Source organism: Lygodium microphyllum, chromosome 14 (assembly GCF_053477565.2).
Source record: "Lygodium microphyllum isolate KBCC chromosome 14, Lygodium_microphyllum_v1.1.10, whole genome shotgun sequence".
In the NCBI taxonomy this organism is placed as follows: Eukaryota; Viridiplantae; Streptophyta; class Polypodiopsida; order Schizaeales; family Lygodiaceae; genus Lygodium; species Lygodium microphyllum.
Window position 1 is genome coordinate 55,815,749 of NC_141148.1, and position 19,660 is coordinate 55,835,408.

Here is a 19,660-nt window from a genome sequence, read left to right on the forward strand (position 1 = left end):
CCTTTCTTGTATTGTTTTATACTTTTTATCAGTGTAAGGTTCTTTTGGATCAACAACATTGTGCATGTGCATTAAAGAACATCTCATTACTTAGAAATGCAACATAGTCATCATAGATCACTCTCATGGTGTAATTAAGAGGTTCCATAGCAATTATCTTTTGCAAATAGTAGTCTTGTGTTTATTTCTCTTTAGAAACTTTGCCCTTTCTTTTTGGATGTAACTACATTTGCCATTTCCTTGACACTAAACATGTTTCTTGATGTTTGCAATCCTTCAACCCTAAACTTGCTATTATTTTATTGAGTGCATAATTATCACGCTAATGTTTTACAAGATCTTTTTGAGTTGTCAATTTTGTGATGTGGTGCCATAACCCATGAAGTTTCTCAACAAGAATGCTTTGTGTCATAGAGTGGTTTGCTAGCTGCAAGAAGCTACAACATTAAGCTAGTTATATCATCAAACCATCTACTTTTACCCATATATTCTAAACTATGCTATATAATTCCTTTGTTAATGGTGTCCAAGTAGGCTAAGAAAGATTCCTTTAGAATTTGGTTCAATTTGTTCTCAATACATATGAAAATAGCTTGTATTAATAGAATACATTGTGAAGATCCTTTAAGTTTCATATCCAACGGATGGTAATGATAATTTAGATGAAGATAACATGGCTTTACATTTTTCTTGCCTTGGTTTTTAACTATGTGTTTAGATTTTGTAAATTAGACAACACCAATTCTTTATACCCTATATCTAATGGATGTTAATAGTAACATAGATAAAGATAACATGCACTACAAGGGAATGGGGCAATAGTGACGGCCATTTGCGACGCAAAAAGGCAGTGTCGCTATTTGCGTCTCTATTAGCGTCGCTATTTGCGTCGCTATATGCGTCTCTATTGGCGTCGCTATATAATAGAGACGCAAATAGCGACGCAAATAGCGACATCGGTCTGGGGAAAAATTTTTGAAAACCTGAGCGTAACATTCGTCGAGAGAACATTTGCGAGAAAGAATGAAAGAGAGAGCGAGAGAGCTTAAAGCTTTGCGAGAGAGAGAGAGAGAGAGAGAGAGAGAGAGAGAGAGAGAGAGAGAGAGAGAGAGAGAGAGAGAGAGAGAGAGAGAGAGAGAGAGGGAGGGAGCTCATCACCATGCTGCCGCCGCTATATATGAAGAAGAAAGAGAAGTGTGCAATGGAAAAGGGAGGGAAGGTGCAAAGAGAAGGTACAAAGGATTTCATCTTCAAGCCTTTGAGGTAGGTACATTGCCTCTTCTTGCTTTATTTTTGTGTTATCTTGTTTTCTTTTTTTGTTTTTCTTTGCAAAGAGATACATGGAAAGAGAGGGAGGGAGGAAAGAAGGGAAAAGAATGAAGGGAGAGAAAGAGAGAAAAAGGTAGAGAAAGGAAATAAAGAGAAAGAGGAAGAGAGAAATGAGAGATGAAGGGAGGGATAGAGGATGAGTGAGAGAAATAACGAGAGAGAGAGAGAGGGGGAAAAAACAAAGAGAGAGGAAACAAAGAAAGGGAAATAGAGAGAGGGGGAGAGAAATAGAGAGAGGGAGAGGGGAGGGGGAGAGAAATAGAGAGAGGGAGAGGGAAGGAAGAGAGGAGGAGGACGTAGAAAAGAAGGGTAAGGTAAAGAGAGGAAGGAGAGTGAAAAGAAGAGAGAGAGAGAGAGGGAGAAAGAGAGATAGAGAGAAAAAATAGAGAGCGAGAGAGAGGGAGAGAGAAATAGAAAAACAATGAGAGAATGAGAGAGAAGGTTAATAAAGAAAAGTAAAGGGAGAGGGGGGAGAGAGAGATAAAGAGAGGTGGGGTGACATTTCTTTCAATATCTTTGTTTCTTAAGCTTTTTATTTTCTATATTTGATTGTCTTTGCAATGAGATGAGTCGAGTGAGAGTGGGGAGGGAAGGAGGGAGAGAAATAGAGAGAAGAAGGGGGGGGAAGGAAGAGAGAGATGGAGAGAAATAAAAAACAGGAGAGAGAGGCACTTCATAAAAATTTGTCAAAACCCGAGCATGGCATTTTACAGGTTTGTAAATAAGCAAGAGAGAGAGGGAGAGAGAGGCCGTTCCCATTGCCACCATCCATGAAGAGGGAGGAGACAAGTGTAAAGGAGAAGGAAGGAACTCTCGAATAAGAAAAAAATGAGAGAAGTACGAAGGGATTCTTCTTCAAGCTTTGAGGTAAGTGCATTATCTATTCTCTCTTTGTTTTTCTCTTTTCTTTACTTCTCTCTTTCTTTTTGTTGATGAGTGTATTGAGAGAAGAAGTGAGAGAGATCAACATGTACAAGGGAGAGAGAGAGAGAGAGAGAGAGAGAGAGAGAGAGAGAGAGAGAGAGAGAGAGAGAGAGAGAGAGGTCACTGCCACCGCCAATCCACCACAAAAAGAGAGGGGACAACTGCAAAGAAGAAGGAGGGAGCCCGTGAAGGAGAAGAAGAAGAAGGAGAGTAGCGCGAAGGGATTCTTCTTCAAGCTTTGAGGTAAGTGCATTATCTATTCTCTCTTTGTTTTTCTCTTTGAGATAAGTGCATTATCTATTCTCTCTTTGTTTTTCTCTTTGTTCTTCAAGCTTTGAGGTAAGTGCATTATCTCTTCTCTCTTTGTTTTTCTCTTTTCTTTACTTCTCTCTTTTTTTTTGTTGATGAAGAGTGTATAGAGAGAAGAAGTGAGAGAGATCAACATGCGCAAGGGAGATTGAGAGAGAGAGAGAGAGGTCGCTGCCACCACCAATCCACCACAAAAAGAGAGGGAACAACTGCAAAGAAGAAGGAGGGAACCCGTGAAGGAGAAGAAGAAGAAGGAGAGTAGCGCGAAGGGATTCTTCTTCAAGCTTGAGGTAAGTGCATTATCTATTCTCTCTTTGTTGTTCTCTTTTCTTTACTTCTCTCTTTCTTTTTGTTGATGAAGAGTGTATAGAGAGAAAAAGTGAGAGAGATCAATGTGCGCAAGGGAGATTGAGATTGAGAGAGAGAGAGAGAGAGAGAGAGAGAGAGAGAGAGAGAGAGAGAGAGAGAGAGAGAGAGAGAGTCACTGCCATCACCAATCCACCACAAAAATAGAGGGGACAACTGCAAAGAAGAATGAGGGAACCCGTGAAGGAGAAGAAGAAGAAGGAGAGAAACGCGAAAGGATTCTTCTTCAAGCTTTGAGGTAAATGTATTATATCTTCTCTCTTTGTTTTTCTCTTTTATTTACTTCTCTTTTTATTTTTGTTGATGAAGAGATGTATAGAGAGAAGAAGGGAGACAAATCAACACAAGGGAGATTGTGAGAGAGGGAGAGGGAGAGAGGGAGAGAGGGAGAGGGAGAGAGAAATGATACTTGTAGGACATATTGATCTACTTCATGTGAAGACACAAGACCAGGTAGCTGATATCTTTACCAAATCACTTGGTAAAGAGAAATTTGTTTGTTTCATGGATCTACTTGGAGTACAGTAACTAATCTGAGCTCAAGAAATGGAGTTTGAGAAGGGGGAGAATAAGTTGGAGTAAGCAGAAGATCAATGGGACTTATTCATATCTTAGGGTTCTGACTATAATGAAAGCTTGAAGTGAAGCTCTTCTTCTTGGGCCTAACAAGTGATAAAAAAGCTCATTGATTAATACTTTTTTGAATTGATTATATCTAGCTTTTGTAATCACAATCTCTTTTTCTTCTCGGGCCTAAGCAAGTGATGAAAAAGCTCCTTGCGAAATACCTTTTCAAATTAATTATATCTTGCTTTTGCAATCAAAGGATTCAGTTTTTTTTAAATAATCTGATACACAAATTGTAGACATTAGATGTAGCTGACATTGGCAAATGAATGATGCAAGAATATTTAGTGCATATAGCTAGAAGGATGGCAGGGCTGTATGCCCTGCCACCTATTTTTTTTTCCCCTCTGTAACCGTCGCTATTAGTATCGCTATATGCGTCGCTATTAGCATTGCTATATGCATCGCTATATACGTCGCTATTTGCGTCGCTAATTGGGTTAGCGACGCAAATAGCGACGTATATAGCGACACATATAACGATGCATATAGCGACGCATATAGCGACGAATCGATCGCGTCGCTAATAGCGACGCAAATAGCGATGACGGGGATAATTTTTTCCATGAATAATTCCGTCGCTTTAAACGTCGCTATTGGGTCAATACATTGTAGTGATGACTTTAAATGTTAGGTAGTTGTAATTACATATATATTGATTTTGTAAAAAACCTTATGATCTTATATAGGTATCAAGTATCTACATGTACGTATTGTATTTCTCTGTTGTGACAAGCTTACGATATTACTAAAATTTTAAGTATATACAGAATATCTAGTTGATGTCTTTTGAAATATTGATGAGCTTGGTCCAAGATTGTTGACAATAATGCAATATATTTTATTGCACAATGAAACTGTTAACAAAAAAACAAACATGCGAAAATGATAAGATATAGTTCTCACCATATCTTGCTATAACATGTGCTTAGCATCTCAATACAATCACCAAGACATCAAGCTACCATTTTCACCATATTTTCATGCTTGATACAAGTACAAATTTATGTTTTTAACAATAATGTTAACCAGAGAGAAAAACGAAGCACACAAATGAAACCCTTCTTTTTCCCTATAGCTATAACATGATTCCCTTCATATTTGCATTTATAATTTGTTCCATAGCTCCTATGTGATTGACTGATAGGCCCTTGGTTCTAGCTCAACACATATAGAGCCTACTCGAGAAGACTGAAGATCCTTCTTTCAGATGACACTCTATTGGTTCTTTTACCTTAAATGTCACAATATATAATTAAGGGTGATGCTACACATAGATATTGGCTAAACTTTTCTAAAGTCTAGCAAGTAAAACCGTTGCTTTTTATACCAAATTACAAGGCTTAGAGCCGCACCATGTTCAAGTCATTTAAAAACTTGGAGTAAAAGTACAATTGCCACATGCAACAAAACTTGACTTGAACCCCACATCGACCAGCTAGGGGAGAGACAAGTGTTTAGAAGAGAGAAAAAAAAACTTGACTTAACAAGGTGCCGCAAGACTGATTTTACTTGCCATTAGTTAAAAAAAAGTTCAGCAAACGAGTCGTGCGTGTGGTGGTACCCTAAATAGGACACTTGAGAACAAGTGAATTTCGGACTACGATGCTTTCAGAGCAGATGCACTGCGATAGGAAGGCCAGTGTAGCACCTCGAATTTTCCTTTTCAATCCCACCACCTTGGGACCCCATCTCCATGCCGCACCTTTCAGATCGAAGAGCGCACGGAGCAAAAAAGCGCAGGAGAATCAACGAAGAAGATGGAGACATGGACTCCAGCGTTGTCACTGGACACTCCGATGCTGCAGAAGAAGAGCCTTTTAAGCTTAGAAAGGTTAAAACAGACGTCATGGAGAACCTTTCGCCTGCCGTCAGGGATGAGCACCATGTTCTCGAGGAGTACTCCTTGTCTGATAAACTTTTGGAGAGTAAGGAAACGAAGAGAAAGAACAGGGAGACCTTGTCTGACAAACCTTTGAAAAGCAAGAAAACGAAGAGAAAGAACAGGGAGAACGGAATTTCTCTTGCCTCCGACGTGGCCTTTACACCAATTGCTGCAGATAATCCAGAGGTGGAGAATGCTACGAAGGAAAAGAGGAGGAAGAACAAGAAGGCAAAGAACAGCAAGGAGGGTGAGGAGAATATAAGCATGGTTTCAGAAGTAAATGTTGCTAACGCTGATACTGATGACCAGAGAGATGCAGAGGGAGTGGCGGAAATCAAGACAAAGAAGAAGGATAAAAGGAAGAAAATTCGTATGTTGGAAAAGGATTGCTTACCTGCCGAAGACAGAACTGCAGAGGAGAAAAACTACTCAAACCTTGATGTAATAAAAGATTTGGATGGCTTGGGTGCAGAAAAGAAGACGGAGAAACAAGAGGAGAAGGATAGCCATATTGACAAGGCAAGTGATGGACTGGTTGACGTGGACACTGTGAAGAAGAAGAAGAAAAAGAGCAAGAAGGAGAGAATTGGTAATACTTCAGCAGAGAGTCTGATGGGCAGCCAGAGAACTGAAAATGCAGACAATAACACAGAAAATCAGGGCATATGTGGTCCAGTTCTACCAGCAGAACAGTTGAGAAAGGAAAAGAAAAAAGTTACTTTCCAAGATACCAAGTTGTGTGCAAATCAAAGAAAAGAACAACTTGGCAAGGGAACCACTGTCAAGATTGATTCTTATCAAAATGCTGAAAATGAAATCTGGGGAACACGTTTCACCAAAGTGGAAGATGAAATTCTCAAGGATGCTATTTGGAAATACATTGAGGTAAGAGCTTTCATATGCAAGTACATCTGCATCGATGCATGCCCTTTCTTTGCATCCTTCTCAGTCTGACAAACATGAATGCTTGAGTTCATAGAAGCACAAATTTGTGTTTGTATCTGGAGAGAAGTGATAGGTTCCACCTTTGGATAAATAACTACTCTGATCTAGAGCTCTTGCAATTTACTAGCTTTTAAGAAACATGGAGCCCATGATCGTATTATTGTCCACTTTTGGTTCTACTATCAAAAACAAAAGGTCTACCTAGAGATATCAAACTTATGTGTGAACGCAATATCTTGCTTTTATTTAAGCTTATGTAAGCAAATGGGTTGACATTCCAACATCCTGCCTATTATATTTTGATGTAAAGTACCCACTGTACTAACCAGTTGTGCTCTGAAAGTTCCATTCGCTTCCTCTTCATTGTCAGCCTCTTTTGCATCAGAAGCACTCACATCCAATGCATTTGCAGCTTGCCATCCCTCTTCTTTTTGATCATCATTGGAGTCAATGTCATGCAATTATAACTCTTCATGATAGGATTCCTGTTCCTCATCCCAATCATCACTTTTGTGAGCCATTTTTACTGAAATAAAAGTACAGCAATGAATGCTTGCACTCAAGAGAACCACATGCTCACTCCCACACTGAAGAGATGATGCCGATTGGCCAAATCCTAGGACTCCATATGTTTCTTTAATTTCATAGGGAGCTGAAACTGGCCTTTGGGTGAATTAAAGGGCAGTACATCTTAGCTTTGTAAGCACTTGATCTTAAGCACAGAAATTCAGCAACACAAAAGCAAAACAAATAGTGGAGCTAGAACACTCCCACACTAGAACATGAAGAGAGAGTGGCCCCAATGCTTGGCATCCCTTGCAGTATTTCTTTATCATTATTGAAAGATCAATATAACCATTTATCGATTTGCTGTGCTTTGCACTTCTTTCCAACTGCTCTCACCAGCCAAGATAGAAGAAACTCTGAAGTGAGTGAATGTTGTACATGAATGTAAGAGTATACAGAATGCCCAAGGATAGAGCAATGTAGTGTTGGAGAGTGACGTCCACCAGAGACGAATCCCAAGTGCTGTGACTGCCAGTCGGAGTGCGGAAAACACCAAAATCTGATCACCAAAGTGTCAGGGAATTGAGGCAACAATAGAGAGATGTTGCCAATGTAGATGGCCTGCTGAATAGCAAAAACGCATATATTGCAGTAGTCGATCGGTGGGAGAGATAGCAACACTCTGTCACTGGGCACCAGATGTTGAAAACGTAGGCGAATGAGATGCTATTATGATACAGCAGATGGAGACCTCCGAACAACAGGGCAATGGCTGAAAATAGGCCGCCTAAAGTTGGATAGTGATGGGCTGCAATCAGTGATGGTTGGACAGCAGAAGGTATGTGGCTGATGGCTGAAATCTGCATGGTAGAGTGAGAAACCTACACAAAAGGACAAGGTTGAATGGTGGGCAATGTGTCTATTTATAGATGTTGAAGGGTGCTTAAAAAATTAGGGTTTTAGAGGACCACTTAAACTCTCTCAAACCGTGCACGAAATTTGTGTTTTTTATTAATTAAGCGTGTTTTGGGATTATTTAAAAATGCTAATTGGCTATAAACATTGCCTACCAAGACTATAAAGGTGATTATTATCTTATCAAGGGAGTCCAAGTAGTCATCCAGAGAAGACAAGGTGTCATGGGGACGTGAAATTTTGAGATGCTCTAATCTTGCTAATAATATTTGATTAAGATATAAATCAAATGTACAAGGTTGTTTAGCACATGTGATGCACATGGCAGTTTTTTCATGGTAATAGGCCAAGGATCCCAAGAATGTAGTAGGTGCCAAATGCAAAAGTTATAATAAGTTATGTCTGACAGGTACTCGGTGTCAGATTTTGGCCTAGACTAATTTATTGGTCACTAATGTTAGTGGTGACATTAGAGACCAAGCATTAATTAATTAATTAATGTTGGTCTAAGAGCTAGTAATTGCTTAGGGATACTTTGGAGACAAATTGGTCTAGCCAATTTAATTATTGGTCGGCGAAATCAAATTTTTGAGCATTAGAATAATTATCAAATTAATTTTTGAAATTAACATTTTGAAAACTAATTTAATAAGCTGAATAATGTTGGAAAATGGGATTAGAAGGTTGCCACTTGGCAAAACTTTCCCATGCAAGTGGGAAAAACGTTTATAGGGGCCAGTGGAAGTCTATTCTAGCCATTGTGAGAGAGGAGAAGTTTGTTAGAGAGTAAGGAGAGGTTGTTGATATGATTTGTTGCCACCAGGGATCAGTCCTACAGCATGTGACCGGAGTTTGGAGCCTTCCAGGAGCAGATGATAACAACCCAAGATCCTTTTGGTGCAGATGACAGCATATAGGATAGAGCAGTAGTATTTTTGGTGGTCCTAAGTTGTAGGTGATAACCTCCATGGCTGTTTAAGCAGGGCAACAACAATTTTTCAATGTTTCTCGTGGATGAAACTTTGAAATTTCTCTCTTTACAACATTCTCTCTGATCCTCCAGTTTTCTCTCAAGTTATCTGATAATTTTCTAGCAGTTTGAGCCATTAGAGGAAGAGATTTTAGTCAATCTTTGTTGCAAACCCTAATTTATAGTAGAAATTAGGGTTTGATAGCCACCTAGGGATGGGTGCTCAGAATTGAGGGTCTAGGACTTTAATTCTAATAGTTGAAATTGAGGAATTTTAGGGAGATTCAAGAGGCTATCCAATCAAAATCAGATTTGGGGTTGAATTTGTCTTTCAAGGAGTAGGGTGAAGGCCAATCTCCAAGCAAACCAAGAGGCAAATTGGTTTGGAGGCTTGTTGGTCAATTTTGATAGTAAGAGGTACTTGGTTTAGTGGAGAAGATTAGAGGATCTTAGTTGTATTTTTTCCATTTGCAATATAAGATAAAGAAATATTGCAAGGGGCGCTAATTTTGGGGCCAATAGGGTGTTCAACGTTCAAGATTAAAGTGGTAAAGTGTGCATTTTCAGTTTATGTGAATTTTATGCTTTCTGCAATTAGTGCTAAATCAAGTTATTTACCATCCTACCCAAGGAGGAAGATTGGTTCACAGGGCATTAGACAAAGGATGCTCGTCGACTGCCCAGTCACCTACCAAGGTCTATAAAGGTGGATGAAACCACATTGAACTTTTTTTTTTGTGGTGATGGTGGAGAGTTAATTTTAGGGTGGCGGCAGATTAAGTAATAGTGGCTGTGAAGTTGGGAGTAGGGATGGTACACCCAACACATTACAAAACAGTACAAGCTTACCCAACCACTCAAGAATGTCGATGATGAGGGAAAGTATGATGGAGTATCATGGGGTGAAGGATGGTGGTGTAATCCATTGATGGAAAGAGGTCAGGATCCATCTAATGGTACTCTGCCCAATGAGATGTATAGTATGCTACATGTTGAAGAATGCTCATGTAGCAGGTGCTACTTGGATAATGCTGATTGTGGAAAAATTGTTCACTTGTCCAAGCGCCCTAGTACAAAGATGATAAAATCACGCAATGCATAGGGGAAGGTACAACAGGGGGGAAAGGCCGATGTCGAAGACAAGTGCCGAAACTTGTAGAATACGAAGAAGGGTAGGAACCCCCTCTCAACCCGGATGTCGATGCTGAAGAAGAAAGAGGAGCCTGAAGATGTGAGACTTCGTATGGTACCAAGAACCATGTGGATGAAGAGGATGAAGTATCCCTACTAGAAGAGTAAGGATAGAAGACACCGCCATGATAGCAGCAAGAGATGTTTCACGAACCACCGTGGGAGGGGAAGCCTCCATGCTGGTAGAAGAGCAAAACTCCAAGTAGATGGAACCATGACTCATTATTTTTCTATTGCCACAAATCTAGGTGCTATAAGAATCCCTCATCAAAGGCCACATTAATATCAAGAGACCGAGACTACTAGTGTGGAAAAGATGCCCAAGTTAATACACTCAAAAACTACTGCTGAAGAAGAAACTATGTTATCCCACTAAGGACTCACTTACTTTGGCATAAATTTGATCTCACCAAAGCTATGATACCTCCTAGATGATCAAACTCTTGATTTTGTTAACATGTGCACACCTCATTTGCATTTTGCAAATATTTACATTTCCCCAAAGTCATTTGGTCAAGTGTCATGAGGACATGTATTTTTGAAGCCTCAGATTGCTCTATTGTAAACCCTAATCTACATCAGAAATTAGGGTTTGGAAGTAGCCTCGGGAAGCGTGTCAAAAATTAGAAGCTCTAAGACTTGGATTCAACAGGGCTGAAGCTGTTTTTAGCCTTTTCAATTGGAGGGACTAGCAAATCATTGAATTTGGGGCATTTTCCATCTGTATCAAAGCGGGTGAAGGCCAATTGATTGCCCGAATCAAGGGCCAATCCAGATTAAAGACTTGTTGGTTAGTTTGGATAGCAAGGAAAGTTGGAATACTGAAAGGGATTGGGAGAATCCCTTTGTACATCAACTTCTTTTTCAATTAAGTTAAATAAATACTGAAAGGGGCGCTAGTTTTGGGGCCAACAGGGTGTCCAATGTCCAAGATTATATGGTAAAGTGTGCATTTCAGTTTTGTGAATTTGTTAATTGCTATAAATAGTGCTTAATGAGGTTATTTACCACCCTATTCGAGGAGGAAGGCTGGTTTCATGGTTTCATTGCCAGGATACCACTCAATCCTTTGATTTGGTGGGCCCAAGGCACCTGATTGCAAGCCAAAGCTTTGTGCTAGTGCTGATTTTTAATCTCAGCTGAGAAATTACAGCAATATGTCTTCATATAGTGAGATGAACTTAAGCAACGATGATGCCTCTTAGTATGAACATTCACATGGGAATGAAGGAGATGCAATGCGTGACATTGGACAAGGCTCAGACCATGGACAACAAGCTGAAAATGTTGTTGTTGGGTAATATGCACGGCCTTTAGGGCATAAGGAGGCTGATGACCAGCAAAGTAAAGAGGAATTTGATAACCAGCTCAAGAATTGGATGAGGACAGCAGCAAATCTCTTTGCTGAATTGGCAAAGGATCCTCAATTTACCCGATTTTTGAATGCTCCAAAGAAGGATAGGAAAGGCAAAAAAAAAAGACATCTTCTACACCTTCAGTACAGCAAGATGCACCGAAGATAATGCCAAATTCTTCATTTGAAGCTCCTAAAGATGCTAATGAAGTTGGTACTTATAGGGAAAAGAATGCAAATACAAGGCCATCATGGAAGTGCCAATCCAATGGATTTTGGACAGCTAGGCATGCATGTTATGGTGGGGCAGCCAGGATATTTTGGTGGAAGCACGATTTTTAATGCCAAATTCTTCATTTGAAGCTCCTAAAGATGCTAATGAAGTTGGTACTTATAGGGAAAAGAATGCAAATACAAGGCCATCATGGAAGTGCCAATCCAATGGATTTTGGACAGCTAGGCATGCATGTTATGGTGGGGCAGCCAGGATATTTTGGTGGAAGCACGATTTTCCATGCTATGGTTGAACAAGGACTGCATACGGTAATGTATGGCACAAATCCCTATGGTATGCAACAACCAATGTATGGCGTGCAATGCCCAATGTATTCGGGTATAGCTGGAAATATGCAAAACCCTATGTATGGCAGCATTGGAATTTGGCTTGATGCTTGGGGCACAAAGTAGCATTTTTGGTATTGTATCTGTACCCTGGAATGCTTATGGGGCTCAAGGAATGAATGTTGGTCATGTAAATGCTATGTTTGGTGTTGGTTTTGATGTAAATTCAGCTAATATACCCTTTTTGCAGCAGCCAATGTATGACAACTTGACACCCAAAGGGGCAGCAAAAGACTATGATGAGGGTGGAAAAGTAGTGAAGTATGAGTCCTTCAGTGTTGTACAAGATAGGCTAAAAGCTTTGACTTTTATTTCGTAGTTTGATGCAGCCTATTCAAGGGGGAACTTCACGGAGTCCTTGAAGATTCAAAAGGCAGACACTTTCTTGAAAGGGAATGCATTATAGTGGTGATTCACTCTTTTGATACAAGGTAGAGCACCGTCAATGTGGGTACAATTCAAGCAAATGTTTGTATCGAATTGGTTGACAAGTACCTTTGAGGTGGACATTATAACAGCTCGGAATAAGCTAGATATTAAGGAATGTAAGAATTTGGAGCAATATAATAATAAGTTTTGGGATGCATTGCTGCCTATTACCTCTTATTGCCCCATATTCCTTCATGGGCAAGTGGAAAAATATGTTTGTGGGCTGTGCCTAGGCCCCAAAGCAACCTAAGATTTTTGCATTAAATCCACCATGTCTAGCATGTCTCAGCTCATAGAGACTGCTACTATAGCCGATGCTTTGCTGCGAGGGAAGGATTCAGACTTCCTAGAGAGTGAGGAGAAGCCGAATAAAAAGTTGTCAGATAGGCATATGAGATCGGCAAATTTTCTCTTTATGCTTCATTTTCAGATTGTACATATTGATGATAAAAAGAATATTGTGATTGATGCACAGTGTTAGATCTTTTGAGGTGCTATGTTTCAAACCACAAGACACAGTGGGAGCAGTATTTGCCCTTGGTTGAGTTTACTTACAATAATACAGTGCATAGTTCTATGGGCAAAGCTCTATTTGAGGTGGTTGAGGGTGGCAAGAAGGTACCACCCATTTTGCAAACTAAGGATAAGATCTTTGAGGCTGATCGTTATGTGGAAAACTTGGATGTAGCTTATGCAAATATAAAATATGTACTTCAGAGATCGTAAGAAAAGCAAAAGAGAGCAGCTGATTGCCATATACGTGTTTTGCTCTTTGTAGAGGGTGATTATGTATTGTTGCGTTTTGAAAAGGCAAGGCTGAAAAATATGAAAGAAAGAAAGATTGTATCTGAAGTTGAGTATGAGATACTATGGGCCCTTCGAGGTGTTGGAGAAGATCAACAATATGGCATATCGGCTGAAATTACCTCCACATTGGCAGATACACAATGTCTTTCATGCCAGTTTGTTGAGGTCTTTTTATGGTGATGTGCCAAAGGATATATCTGTTGAAATTCAGCTTGAGGTTGAGGAGGTGGATGAGATTTTGATACGCGAGCAGATTTTGACACATAAGGAAAAAAAAGTCAAAGATAAAGTTTCCAGGAGATACTTGGTGAAATTTTAGAGTTATTCAACAATGGATGCCAAATGGATGGAAGAGGATGACTTGGCAAACCATCCTCAATTGTTGCAGCTATTCCTAGATGCCTTTCAGTTAGAGCCGTGGGCTCTCTCAGGTTTAGTAGAGTAAGGGTCCGTAGTATTGCTTGATGCTAAAGGGGGAGGTAGTGCTTCCACTCCTTTAGTTATGGACAACTCTCGCATGAGTGGATCTTGGATGTATTCAGCATGTATCCAAGGTAGTGCACTGACAGTATGTTTGCCATGAGGTCACTACTTAGTGTACTAGTCATTGTGAGATATATGCAAATAAGTATGAGTTTCACCCGAGCACTAGAACTATACTTTTACATTAGCTTATGATTAATTTAGCATGAAATTCGCCTCAATTTTGAGACAAATTTTGATTAGTTTCAGCTCAGTTTTTGATCAACTTGACAACCATTTATGGCCACTTTTGAGATCAGTTTTGCATTGATTGCTGGTCAGTTTTTGCAATGAGTTTGTGATAAGTTTGGGGTCACATTTGCAGTAGTTTGTGATCAGTTCTTAGATCAGGAAGTGATCAGTTTTCAATGGCTTACATCAGGTTCCATGGACAACAGCATATGTTATGATGCCATTGATGTTTTAGCCATGGTTTATGCTTGGTTATGCTATGCTATGGTTTGATTTTACTAGATGAGTTGAGCTCGTGAGAAATAGACATGTCACATGATAATCTAGCAATGTTTTTGAGATTCTTTGTGAGTCTTATGTTATGTTATGATTAGTTGGTAATTTTCAGCATGTGCTGGGTATATGGAATGGTTGAGCAATAGTGCATAATGTTGCGTTAACTATGATGCCTTGTGGAAATTTCAATCCACTATTTTGCTTTTGATGCATTTGGTAGTGGAATCAAGGATGATTGGAAGGATTTTAAGGGGGAGGGTTGTCACGACGACATGTATTTTTAAAACCTCACTTAACATGTGGATTAATTTTTGATCACATAGTTAAGTAAATGTGACACATGTGAGGTGTAATTGGGATTAGAGTAAATTTACGAGTCAGGATTTGAGAAAATCACGGAGTGTCAAATGAAAAAGTTGCTATAAGTTATGCCGCACAGGTACTTGGTGGTATCTGGTCCCAGTTGTTGGGCTAGGTCATTCATTTGGCCATAAGTGCCAGTTTGGTGACACTAGGAAAGTGACATTTAATGATACCTAACGCCAATTTGATGGTCAAAGATGGCATAGAGATACTCGGGAATGGAAGGTGCCTAGCTAATTTAATTATTGGCCAGTTAGATTGTATTTCAGGGCATTGAAATAATTATTAGATTAGTTTTTAGTATTTAAAGACTAAAAATTAATATTTAATTATAGATAATGTTGAAAAAACCATTTGGGAAGGCTGTCACTTGTAAAAAATGCCCATGCAAGATTGAAAAACGTCTTCAGAGGCATTTTTAGTGTATTTAGCTTGCAAGAGAGAGGGAGAAGATGTTGCTGGTTTGATTTGCAGCCATTGGAGGACCTTTTGAGGCAGCCAGGGGTAGGAGAAGACTAATCAACAATAGATGACAGCATCTACAGGCTGTTGAGACAAGGCAACAGTTGTAAATGATTGATTTTTTTTAGTTCTTTGTCTCTACAAGCTGTTGAGATAGGGCAACAGTAGTAAGTGATAGATTTTCTTTAGTTCTTCGGGAAGAAAGTTTGAATTTTCTCTCTTCTCAGCATCCTCTCTCATCTCCTAGCCTTTCTACAGCCTTACTTCGAAGATTGAAGCATTGAGGTTACTAGAGGCTTTGAAGTTTCAGATTTCTCTATTGTAAATCCTAATCTACAGCAAAAATTAGGGTTTAGTAGCAGCCTCGGGAAGCGTGCAAAAAATTGGAAGCTCCAAGACTTGGATTCAACAAGGCTGAAGCTGTTTTTAGCCTATTTAAGTGGAGGGACTAGCAAATTATTGAATTTGGGGAATTTTCCATTTGCATCAAAGCGGGTGAAGGCCAATTGGTTGTCCATATTAAGGGCCAAACCAGATTGTGGTCATTTTGGATAGCGAGGGAAGTTGGAATACCAAAAGGGATTGGGAGAATCCCTTTGTACATAAAAGTTTTCTTCAATTAAGTTAAATAAATATTGAAAGGGGCGCTAGTTTTGGGGCTAACAGGGTGTCCAATGTCCAAAATTATATGATAAAGTGTGCATTTCAGTTTTGTGAATTTGTTAATTGCTGTAAATAGTGCTTAATCAGGTTATTTACTACCCTATCTGAGGAGGAAGGCTTGTTTCATCAAGCTTCCAATATAAAAATCTTATGTGTTCACTCTTTTTTTTCCAACATTTAATAGTTTCATATTATTTACAAAAAAACCCCCTTAAATTTAAAGGAATGGCACGTATCTCCTTTCTCCTACTTAGGAAGGGTTGGTGCAAGCTTGCATGTTAGCCCTACACTGAAATGCAAAAACCTTGTAAAGGAGAGAAAAAACCTGCAAGCACAGAGGTGAGTAGTGAGATGCTCCAAAAAACAAAACTAAAAATAAAAGAAAGCAAAGCTATGTGCAATGCAATGAGTACTTAAGTATGGAGCAGAAGTCTAAAAAGGTAAAGGTTGTGTGTGTGACTACCATCGCGTATGGCTAGGTAGGGAAGTGGTCCTAGAAGGTACAGTGGATGCCCTAGGAATGGATGTGTAAAGTGTAGTAGGCGAGCCACTAGCAAACCAATCAGCCAATCCTTCGAGGGTAGTGAAGGAGATAGGCTGTGGAGATTGTCCCCGTGCTACATATCTAGTAGCCACTAGGGCAGATGGAGCAAATGGTGCAGTAGAGTAGCAGCAGGTGTAGCCCCATTGGATTGGCCAGCCGGAGTGGAGGCAGTTGTAGCAGTTTGTTGTGGTTTTCTAGGTGGAAAACCTTGGGCCTTGCTATGACACTCCTTGTCCACATGGCTGGATCTCTGGCAGTGTATGCAAAACCTATTTTTCTTAGGAATATTGCCAAAGGAGTCGTATTTCTTTGGTTCTGTCAGAGGAAATGGTGTCACCCTTGTTTTGGCTTGCCTTCGCATCATGTAAATTCTTGCCACTAGTGGTTTTCCCTCCCAAAGAATAGGCAACCAACCCTCGCCCCTTTGAATAAATTTGTGTAGAGGACTTCTTGTGGACTTAATCATGCAACTTCACATAATGCAAGAATTGTTTGGTTTTATTGATGCCTATGTGATCCGCACGTAGGACACCGGGGCACTTTTACTTCCATAAGAGAGGTTTTTCCCCGAGTGACTTTTATTTTGATTTGTGTATTATGTTACACATTTTGGTCACTGATTGCACAATACACATCTGTGTGTGAACGCACTTTAAGTCACTTACTCAACCCTAAAGTCTAAGGGTTGTACTTTGTACATTGCACTTCACATTTCATTATGCAAACAGTGGTGCTGTGACTCCCTCTCTCTATTAGTCGTGCACACTTCTTTCTGCTCCATTGCTGTACTTCAATCTTACATTTGGTATCAGGGCTGCTCAGCCAGTTGTCTCTCTGCTCTCTTCACTCTCTGCTCAGCCCATGTGTTGCTCCTGCCTGTGGCGACCTGTGTTTTTGACGCACCTTCGTTGTTCTACTTGACCTCTGCAACCTGTCGTGGCTGTTCAGAACAGTCAAAAACCCTAATTTCACAGGCGTAGTCCAGAACTGCCATGTCAGCACCTGTGCAGTGCGGAACTGCTCCAAATCTGTTTCAGCCTGCCATGTCAACAGCCATGCAGCTGAGAACTGGTTCTGCTTGCTCTTGAGTTGCCACATCAGCATATTTTCAGATCTGCGCAGCTGCTACAGGTATATTTTATTATTTTAATCAGAATTTCAGAGCAAAAGTAAAGGGCTTTTGCAGGAATAGGTCAGTTTTTACTTGAGCAAGTGCTTCAGTGCAGGAATTGAAGAAATTTGCAGATATTTGGGTCAGAAAATTTGGGGTTTTTGTATTTTTGGCAGATATTGGCATATGTAATGTGTTTCTAGTCTGAAATTGACTAAAACTATGCACATTGGATGGTCAAATTTTGGGGCTTTTTGGTTTTTAGTGCAGCTGAGCACTTTGATTGCCTTGGACAGTGTGTTGTCTGCTGAAATCTAGAAAATTTCAGCACATTGAAGCAGTATCGGTTAAGTGTGACACAATTTGGTGGTTCTTTTGACTAAATTTGGTCGATTATAGCTTGGTATTTACTGTAATTTCTGGGTATTTAAAGATTTCTAGGTCAGCCAGCCTTTGTAATTTCTCTTTTTGCATTTGATTAAATGACATTTATCATGGCAGTTCATGGACAAAATGATGCCTTCACTTATGTTTCGAAAGAGGATAGATTGGATAGAACTAGTTTTTGTGGTCCTTTTTGATGAAAAATGTGCTCGTTGCAAAAGATCTTTGGGATTATGTCAGTTGGGAAGAAAAATGTATTGGTGATTTGGCTCTTGCAACCCCTCCACAAGCAGGAGGTCGTGGACAAAAGCAAGAAGGTGTATCAGCAATCTCTCAACAAGCAACCGGACGTGGACAAAGGCAAGAAGTTGTTGCACAGCCACCACCCCAAAGAAAAGTTGCTTGGAAGGCTTGGGACACTAGGGATGCCCAAGCATTGTTACTTATTTCATTGGCAGTTCAGCGGTTGATAATTTTGCATATTCATTTTGCTACTACTTCACGAGTAGTATGGCTTACACTTGAGCACATATTTGTTGGTAAGAATGAGGCATGCATTTCTTTTTTGAAGAAGGAGCTTGAAAATGTGAAGATGGAAGAAGATGATGATACATAAGATTACCTTAATAAAATTCAGGACTTGGGTGAGCAGTTGATCAATGTAGATGAGTATTATCTTGATGCTCAGATGATTTCTACTACTTGGAACTCTTTGCCACCGTCTTATTTGGCCTTCCACATTGCATTGAATCTTACAATGTGGATTTATCCACAGCCACTTACTTTTCTTTAGTTGGTTAGCTTATTGCTGAAAGAAGTGCAAACAAAAAAGAATAGTGGTGCCAATATAGTAACTTCTAAACAAGCTTTCATGGCAAAGCAGGAAGATAAGGATAATTGGCCCAAGAATGCTTCGCAGAGTTCTGGAAGTTCTGAAATTTCACAAAATAACAAGTAGGAGGGTGCACAAGCTAAGAAGGGCAAGTGCCATTATTGTAAAAGGTCAAGTCATTATATCACAGAATGTAGGAAACTCATTGCCAATGAGAAAAAGGAGTCTAGGATGTTAGTTATAGATGCACCTTCTACTTCTACTGTCATAGAGTCTGCGCCTTTTGTCATTGACCGTGACTATTATTTTTATACTTGTAGTTATGATTCTTCTTGGGTAGAAAGAGCATTCAACTCTACCAAGGATACTAGTACTTGGTTTTTTGATAGTGGTGCTTCTAAGCACATTACATCCTGTAGGGATTTGTTTATTTTTGTTGTTGCAACTCTTGTTGGCAAATCAATAATGTGCTAACAATGTATCTTATCCTATTAGAGGTGTTGAGTGATTGTTTTGAAAGCCATTGATAGCTTTACTCTCCGTTTATATGATGCTTTATATGTGCTAGGGATAAAGAAGAAATTTTTGTCCATTTTTTCTTTAGCAAAGTGTGGAATGCAAGTCACTTTGATGATGATAAAGCATGATTAGGGATAATGAATTCTTGACTTTGGTGCTCACTGGTACATTATGTTATGGACTTTATGAGTTAGATACTCACTCTGTTAATTAGTCAGTTTATTTGGCATCTACTCTTACTCCGGTTATGTCACAGGCAGAGTTATGGCATGCTCATATGGGATGTGAATTATGGTAGTCTGATGCTTATGCAACATACTTAGATGCTGGAAAGCTTACCTCTCTTGGAGAGACCTCGTGAGCACACTTGTGAGGGATGCAGTTTGGGAAAAATGTATTGGTTTTCTTTCTCTCGTGATGTTGCTTTCAGAGCTAAGGCCAGGTTGCAGATTGTGCATTCAGATATATGTGGACCCATGTGGACAAAGTCATTGGGTGGATGTTTTCACTTCATTACCTTTATTGATGACTTTACACATTTTTGTTGGGTTTTTTCATTGATTAAAAAGTTGGAAGTGTATGATGCATTTTTGGCTTTTACTGCCCTTGTGAA

General features: G+C 39.6%; 1 protein-coding gene across 2 annotated transcripts in view; it reads left to right on the forward strand.

Annotated features, from left to right (window-relative positions):
* The first annotated feature begins 5,146 nt into the window (after window positions 1–5,146).
* LOC148025611 (uncharacterized) overlaps window positions 5,147–19,660 on the forward strand; it is a 125,940-nt gene continuing 111,426 nt past the window's right edge. The window contains exon 1 of one of the 2 annotated variants that reach the window (XM_087692821.1): window positions 5,147–6,325. In XM_087692821.1, the coding sequence (XP_087548947.1) occupies window positions 5,252–6,325 (1,074 nt within the window). In that variant the 5' untranslated portion in view covers window positions 5,147–5,251. The remainder of the gene's footprint in view (window positions 6,326–19,660) is intronic. The other variant, XM_087692820.1, reaches the window with a different exon arrangement.